The sequence below is a fragment of the Electrophorus electricus genome, chromosome 10, assembly GCF_013358815.1.
Source record: "Electrophorus electricus isolate fEleEle1 chromosome 10, fEleEle1.pri, whole genome shotgun sequence".
NCBI lineage: Eukaryota > Metazoa > Chordata > Actinopteri > Gymnotiformes > Gymnotidae > Electrophorus > Electrophorus electricus.
The window spans coordinates 16,586,018-16,594,341 of record NC_049544.1 but is presented as its reverse complement, the minus strand read 5'-3'; the positions used below and the strand labels follow the sequence as shown (position 1 = coordinate 16,594,341).

The 8,324-nt window shown below is 52.6% G+C and overlaps 1 protein-coding gene across 5 annotated transcripts in view; it reads left to right on the top strand.

Moving 5' to 3' along the window:
• pard3aa (par-3 family cell polarity regulator alpha, a) overlaps positions 1 to 8,324 on the top strand; it is a 275,373-nt gene that overhangs the window by 186,389 nt on the left and 80,660 nt on the right. For 3 of the 5 annotated variants that reach the window (XM_035531038.1, XM_035531035.1, XM_035531037.1), the window contains 2 exons: positions 1,160 to 1,204; positions 6,396 to 6,656. The exons of 1 other annotated variant lie outside the window; for it this stretch is intronic. In XM_035531038.1, coding sequence (XP_035386931.1) covers positions 1,160 to 1,204; positions 6,396 to 6,656 — 306 coding nt within the window. The remainder of the gene's footprint in view (positions 1 to 1,159; positions 1,205 to 6,395; positions 6,657 to 8,324) is intronic. One more of the 5 variants, XM_035531036.1, reaches the window with a different exon arrangement.

Below are 8,324 nucleotides of genomic sequence, written 5' to 3'. Positions count from 1 at the left end.
CGTTTTGTCTAGGCAGATCTGCATTAGGCTCCGGATAGATCGGACAAATGCAGCCACCGCGTGGTCACCTGCGAGGGCCGTCCTGATCAACAGTTGGAGGGGCTTTTAGGAGTCTCCTTTCAGCGTTCGCTCAGATGACCCACAGTAGCTGCGTGAAGGCCATGTGCCCGTGGAGAGACGGGTCTGCCATTGAATCATTAACATTACTTACTTTCGACTGTGAACATGTAGAAAATAGCTTGGCAGCAGTACCGAAAGTAATTTGCTATTTATCGGTCTCCATAGGATTCATTTGACTGACAGGTGGGGTTTTTTTTTGTTTTGTTTTTGTTTTTGTTTTTTTTAACATGTATTTAATTGATTTTATTTCTTTGGACTTGTGAAGAAGTTGGTCTCACTGGAGAGACCACTCTTTCTCCTAAAAGACTTTTGTACATGTTCGTCATTTGGTGCTGGATGAGGAACGCCTCACCCCGGTGAGGTTCAAGCCCGGTTTTGTCGGTCTCTCCCCGACATGCTTTCATAAGGACCTGAGCAGTAACGCCCGCGTCGCGGTCACTCCTGTTCACGATCCTACGCTCATCCTCCACAACTTAATAAGTGCAGTTTTCCACTCCCAAATCCCCTGTTCTTCGGTCACACACGGTTTCCCCCTCCAAACGGCTCTCCTTCACCCCTCGCATCCAGGGGATATCCATTTTCCCCCCTCAGTCTTCTCGTGGTCTGTAGTGAAGCCCAGACAGCAGTTCCTATCTAAAGGCAGATCCGAGGGCCGTCTCGGAGATGATGCACGCGCGCCGGACGTTTTGCATTCTCCCCGATGACTGATGAGGCGGAGCGGGAGGAACAGGGTTTGGGCCCACGTGTGGGCTTTGAGTGATCACCCAACACATTAGGCCTCGTCCCCCAGTGAATGTGAACGACTGAGGGGGGAAACATGATATCCCCTCTGTATCTCTGCATCTCACTGTCTCTCTCCACTCCGATTTGCCTATCCGTCTCTCTCCAGCAATTTGCATGCCTCTCCTGGCCATTGGAAATGCCAGTAACAGAAATGAAGGGAGTCTTTAATGCATGGGGGGGCGGGGGGAGGGGATGTTGGGAGAATGGAGGAACGTCTTGCACTAACCAGTCACAATTGTTTATGCCTCTTTAACAGTAGCCGACGAGTTTAACCTCACCCCCCGCCCAAACAGAACGGAAGGTAAGGCACCCAGACCGGGGCATGTCTCTCCTCCACATCCCAGCCGCGTTGGCTTCTCTCTCTGCGCTTTGGCATGTCTGGCTGCGATTCCAATGGGAGTGGATTGTTTTTGGTTTTCCTCTTATTTTCATTGCGTTCTGTTTTGTACCTTTAGCCGATCTAGGCAGTCGATGCTCGTCGAATTTGCCGCTCCTCAGAAAGTTCGCCAGGGTTTCCGGGAAGCACTCTCTTGTGTTTCTTCGGCACAATGCAGCAAACGCGTTAAATACGACCTGAAGTACTTAGTTCACTTCTGAGACCCTTACTATCGCTCACTGCTGAAAAGCCGCATTCAGGCATATGTTGAGGAGTCATTTGAGGTAATTGCCACCATATCAAAAATATATTTATTTATTTTTGTGCTTAAATTGGAGTAAGTGGTGTGGGATTAAATAGAGGTTTTTATGCTGGTGCTTTTTCGGAAGGCGAGGTGCACTGCTACTGCTTGCTCTGTGGAGATTAAGATGAAAGAAAACATCAATTAGGCTAAGAGGCGTTTCGATGGGAAGAGGAAGGAGGTGGTGGAAAACGGGAATGCGTGCGCTCGCGTGCTGTTGCTGGAAGTGCATGTATGTGGGGGGTGTTGCAGGTGCCGACGGAGTTTTGCTTGAATCCCATTTGAAATAAAGACCCTCAGAGTCAGGCAAGCTTGTTTGGCTGACTGCAATTAATCCATCACTGTCGAGTGGCTGGAGTTATGTGCAGTAGTCACAGCACGGGAACACGCGTCTCAGCAGCCACGGCGGCCCTGGGTGAAGTTGCTCCGTGTAGAAAATCCATTCTGGAACAAATGGAAAACGCTGCCAAGAACGTTGACTAAGGACAGAATTGATCGACTCTGTGTAGGCCCCAGTGGTCCACTGGATGGCCATAGATGTTTTTAATAGAACGAGGTTTTATGTTGCAGGAATTTATCAAATCAGCAGTCCGGCCTGGACCTTGCTCCCGCAGCGAGCCGGTTCAAAAATGCCTTAAACCCCCTTAAATACTCATCAGAACCGCAAAAGGCTCTTCCCCAGAGAACAGCAGGGCCGTGGCCTACACCTGCAACCACATGCTAGTTTACATTCAGCTGAAAGGCTAACTGGACTGCAAGCCCAGAAAGGAATAATCCCCCACGATCCCCGTTGCGCTATCCGCTAATGAACTGTGTCTCCTCGTGGCCAGCCGCACGGCGCGGCTCGGTAGGGCTCGCAGGCAGGTCGGCCGCGCTTGGCGGGCGCGGCGCTCCGAGAGTCGCGGTGGCCATTATGCAACTCGCTGCCGTGTACACGTGAGAGGCGCGAGCTGTTAATTAGGACGGGTGTAAAGAATGGGAATGGAGCCACTAACGACCCGGACACGGGCAGGCGATGGCACGGCCGATCCCAGGGCCCCCCCTCGCTTTTCCTGGGATACTCGATCATGACATCCCCCTGACCTCCTCGGAGCTATTTTTAGCCTAATCACCCTTTTAGCATTGTTCTTTAAATCCAGACTGGCCATTAAATTACATGTAATGGGTCCTGTGCCCACGTGACACTTATAGACCAGTGCAGGACATTGCCTCGACTAATCGCCTTTAGAACAGTGCGCAAGCCGTACTGCAGTCACTTCTCACACGTTAACCATGTCCGTATTACGCATGGAGTTTGCGATATGTCCTTTTACCGTTTAATGATAATTGGTTCTCGCCATGGTAGTACCCTGGTTGTCATGGCGGGCTGACTAATTAGGGAAATGTAGGCCATGCGCTGTCTCGAAGCTGGCACTAATTTTCACCGAGCCCCCTTTTGCTGCGATGGTCTGGAACGTCCGAGGCTCTCCGCATCCGTCCCGGTACACGAGAGAAGAAAGACGCGGCGTTCCCTTCTGTTCCCCGGCAGAGCGACAGCGTGCTCGGTGTTAGACGTGTGGGGGGGGGCGGCGGAGGAGCGCAGCCTATCCAGAGATTCTTGTCGAAATCGGAGGAGAGAAAGCGAAGGAGGGGGAGAACACGAGAAGGTGGCCTGGTTTTTCTTTAGCGAAGACGCGACGCCGGCAGTCGTCACGTCGAATGCCGCACAGGCCCATCGGAGCGGATGGCATCCGCGTTCCCGCAAAACCGCGGAGACCGCCCTGGCTTCTGCCGCACGTCCCTCTGGGTTTGCCTTGCGTGCCGTGCCCCGTAATCCGGCGGAATCCAGCTTCCTGTTTCGATGCCGTTACGGTCACGTTGATTAAGCCTGCTCCACTGACAGCGTATGGGAACACATGCTCTTTGGATCTGATGCAGGTTTCCTGTGTTCATTTCATTTTGTGGGCCTGCAGTGGTTTTTTGTTTTTTTTGGGGTTTTTTTAAAAAGGAAGAAAAAAGGTGTCCTTCATTGTCCTTGAGCGTGAAGGAGGGATCCTTCAGGAAAATGAATGGAACAGGTCTCCGCTTGTGCACTTGTGCAAATATATTTCATTGTCATATAAATTGCTTCAGTAATCAGCTATGTGCTCGGCCTGCTGAAAGTGAAGTGCTTTTGGAAATGGTTCAGTCCTCGTTCTCTGGGGCATGTTGACCACACTGACTGTTCTTGATATTTGAGGACACACTCTTCGAATGCTCCGCATATTGAACATAGGGAGTTCATTTTAAATACACTGGTGCCATTCAAACCGTTATAAATTCAAACATCCATGCGCCGTTGGAAGAAACTTTGACTGCTCCCTCGCCACACTGTCCCTTCCTTATTGTCTGGAAGTTGCACTCCAGAGACGCCGAGTTGGATGTCCGGAGGCGCTCCGGCCCACGGAAGGCAGTGCTCGTTGTGAGGGTTAGTCCAGATGCCTGCAGATGAACCCCATTGTTGAGACACCTGTCAGTCACTGGCCAGATAGAGGCGGCTCCATCCGTAACAACGGCCAGGCTGCACACAGTCCCCTAAGCGTCTCGGGTGTGAGTAGCGGGAGCTCCCGCACAGCAAGGCCTGGGATTTGCCGCCCCATTCCGTCCTGTCTCCTGCGCTCGGTGGCCGCCTTCATACCTCCCGAGAGAGGGAGCTGCCTCCTGCAAGCCGCTGTGCTTTGGCTCCAGGCTCAGCTGAGGGCCAGCTTCCTGAACGGCCGTATGTGAAGGGCTGTAGCAGTAGCAGTGCGGCGGTGAATCGCTCCGCTGCCCGGCACTCCCTGCGGCTCCGCCTGCCCCGGTATCCTGCCCCTCCCTCTCACCATCCACCCTCTCTCCCCCTCTCGCCCGTACGTGGACATTCTACAGCACCTCCGTTTGGGCGGAAGGAGGGCGGAGGTAAGGGATTTCTAATTGTTTTCACTGGGAGATCAGGGGTCTGTTTCACAAGGCCTGTCCCTGTTTCACTTCACATCTTCCCAGGCAGAGAGCCACTGTGAACTCGGTGGCCACTGTACACGCTCCATTTAGCCCTCTGAAAACAAGCTCAGGACATTCTGGAACACGAAGGACGAAAAGTTTGGGGGGGGGGGGCGAGAAGACCACATGGTCCACCTGAACGCCTGAAACGAAGGAGAGAGATGTTTACACAGAATGCCGCCATATGTTTGCCCGCACTGTGTATGTGTACGGGGTGCCCTAGCGAAATCCTGTGGAAACAACATGTAGCATGAATTCCAAACACTGACCACACACTCTGCGGCACGACCCCGAGGGTCGCCCTGCGGAAAGACGGACCGCCGTCATCTAATGGCGCACTTCCGCCTCCGTCCTAGTCGCTGCCGGTCCATGAAACCGCGGCCTCGTAGCGCGGAAACCGGAATGTCCGCCTGCGGGACGCGATGAAACCCCGCCGCCTTGCCGCGGCAAACAAAGACCTCCAGCCACCGGAACAAATAATTTTGGCTGTGTGCGCGCGTTACTCCGCCTGCAGGGCCGGAGCCAGAGCCTTGCATGCCGCTCGGGGGGGTTCTGCATCAACATCTCTCGTGTTTGACCTAGCATGCATGGGAGGAAAGGTGCGCCTATCAGCTCTGTCAACAAATGGAGCGAGTTGTCTGCGCGGGCCCCCTGAACAGCAGCCTTCCGCCTGAGCCGTGGATATTTATATATCATTTGCATGTTAATTATATTTGTGTGTATAATAGGCATCCATTATGCTGCACATATAAATGAGATGTAGCCAACCGGACGACTGGCTATGCACCATTAATGCTCCTCCTTGGAGCGTAAACACTACTGAGCCTTTTGTTTTTGTGCTTGTGTGTGTGGTTTTGTTATTCATTTTGGGTTTTGTTTTGTTTTTTCTTTTGCATGTCTATAAGTGCACGTGTGCGTGTGACTTAATGTGTGAGCTTTCGACGTTTCTTATCCCAGTCATGCAGGTGGCTTAAAGAATGTTGCATGTTTGGGAACTGATCCATACTCTGCTCCATATGTGCCCGCCTGACTACACACACACACACACACACACACACACACACACCTGCTCACACCTGCACCCATCACAGAGCCAACCTGCGATGTACTCATGCTCTCTCATGCCCTTATCGGAATCCCGTCCTCCGCCGTATCCCGGTCGCGTATCTCGGTTACTGTGGCTTCTCTGCCGGACGTTGTCTGAAGCGAGGGTGTCGGGAGTGTCCGGAAGGCTTCCGAGCGTCCGGCCGGACACCCAGCCAGCGTGGGAGCGGAGGAGGTTATTAGCCGGAGAGGAACAGGGAGAGTCGTGTGCTGTGGTCACCCCCACACCACCCCACCCAACCACCCACCAACCAGCATGGATAACAAACCTCATACTTGTGTTATGTGTCAGGGCCACAGACTACAAGCCAGTTATGCTTTCTGTCGTCATCTGTCGGTCTCATTCTCGTTCATTCTCTCTCATGCATTTGAGATTTGAGACATTCATATATACAAACTGATCACAAAAGAAGTAAATAAAAAAATCAGACGAAAAACTAAAACAACCCCAGGAGTTTGAGGTGTTTGTTGCCCTGTTTATAGACGGCGTGTGCCACAGCTCATTTCATACCTAGTGTGGACTTGTATTCCCTCTCTCACCTACAGCTAATTGGAATCTTTACCTCATTAATCTTCCGACAGGGGAGTGAATGTCACAAAGAAAACGGAAAAACATGATGCATCTGTTACAGATGTCGAATCCCAGTTTCTCTAGACAGAGGAGCTCTTTCCTTTTTGGGACTTTTACCAAGTGTCCTCTGTATCACTCCGAAGGCAACACCACGCAAGACGTAGGGCCCAGTCTGGGCCTCACGAAGTCCAGCTCCCTGGAGAGCCTCCAGACGGCCGTCGCCGAGGTGACGCTCAACGGAGACGTCCCCTTCCACAGGCCCCGCCCCAGAATCATCCGCGGCCGGGGCTGCAACGAAAGCTTCCGCGCCGCCATCGACAAGTCGTACGAGCGGCCCGGCGCCAGCCTTCCGGGGGAGGAGGAGGAGGAGGAGGAGGAGGATGAGGATGAGGGCATGGAGACGTGTAAGTACCACTGTGAACCCAGCGCGCCCGAGGCCGCCGTTTCATTCATCGAACACATTTATTTGGTGCAGTGACTGTGTGTGTGTGTGTGTGTGAGAGAGATCTCAGCAGTGTGAAAGCAGTTTAACCTTAGAGCAACTACAGCTGCACAGTTTAATAAGAATGGGGGGGGGGCGTGGCCGCAGATGCCCGAAAAACGGCGTTACAACGGCGTGAGGGCTGCTTCCCGCCAAAACTAGGTCGAGGCCTCCCCTACCAGACGCCGAGCGGGGATTCCTCGGCCAATGAGCGGCCGCGCGACAGGCATATTGCTATTCATATCAGGCGCGTGCGAGCAGGATCCCAGACGAGCCCGTCGGCTGCTCTCCCCCGATGGGACCCTGGCGTTCGCATGCTCTCCTCCTCCCGCTTCCAGACGGGGGGCTGTGGAGGGACCCCCGGCCTGTTTACCACCACGCCCCGCTCATCTTTCCTCTCATCCTTGCAGCGACCTTAGCGGATAGAGCCGCGGTCTCTTCGCGTTTCAGCTATTTTGGTAAATTAGTTTAGGACTTCGCCGGCTCTTGCGCGCCGTCATAACATCTTCGCCTCGCCGAAAGCGCTTTACGCCAAACGTGTCTAGGCACGCGCAGAAACTGGGTCTTTCTGCAGACGTGGAAAACAGCCATCCCCCATAACCCCCACCCATGCCCCCCCCGAGCGTGTCCTGGCGGCGCCGAGAGGCGTGGCCAGCAGACCAGGCCGGCCAATAGCAGCACTTCGCTTCCTCACTGCCTGTTAAAGGAGTCCATTCAAAGCAGAAAAGACATTTCTAAAAAGAGGCGACTTATTTGCCTGAATTGCTTTGTTCTGGTAAGCTGTCTGCCAGGCACTAAATACACTCTTATCGTTCCCCTCCGACAAAGCAGGGGGGGAGGTGGGGATGGCAGTAGATTCTGCCACAGAGGTATATTGCATTTCTCCTTTCCTGATATTCAAATAAGTCAAATAGGTTTTTCAATTTAGATAAAAGCAACCTGCCTGTGCCTGTCCCTGAGGTTAATAGTCAGAGTTGACAGATAAGGGCTGGCATTCTTTCTCCACGACGACACTTTTATTTACATAAAATGTGAATTTGGCGTCACCCAGGGGGAAAAATGTCACCGAGAGATATCCCACGGAGAAAATGAGTTAAGCTGGGCTCTGCTCTGTTCCGCTCTCCTGGAATACCAAACTTCCGTCTTCGTTTCTCGTCTCGTCAACCAGGACGGCAATTTTGCGAACCCCTCAGAGCCCAGCGCTGCGTCAGAGAAAGAAATGAACACCTCACTGTATCAAAAGAAGGAGACTAATGACTAATGTTTTGACTGGCTTGTCAAAACATTTCTTTGTCTCATGTAGCTGAAATCATTTAAAATTACCCTCATTCGTTTCCTTTTTGTGTTGCTGTCAGACGGGCGCTCGGAGTGGCAACTTAACTTGCTGGGACGGCTGTTCGGACGAAAACACTATTGATCTGGAGCGGCGCTCTTGCACTGCTGCTGTGCTTTCTTAGGCTAATGAGCAGTGTTTGTGCACTGAAGGCTCCCATTTATACTGCTCATCACTTTCTTTCTCTCCCTCCCAGTTTCCCTCTCCTTTACTCTTTTGTCGAGGCCAGATTGAATTTTTGCGGGCGTGCGATGATGA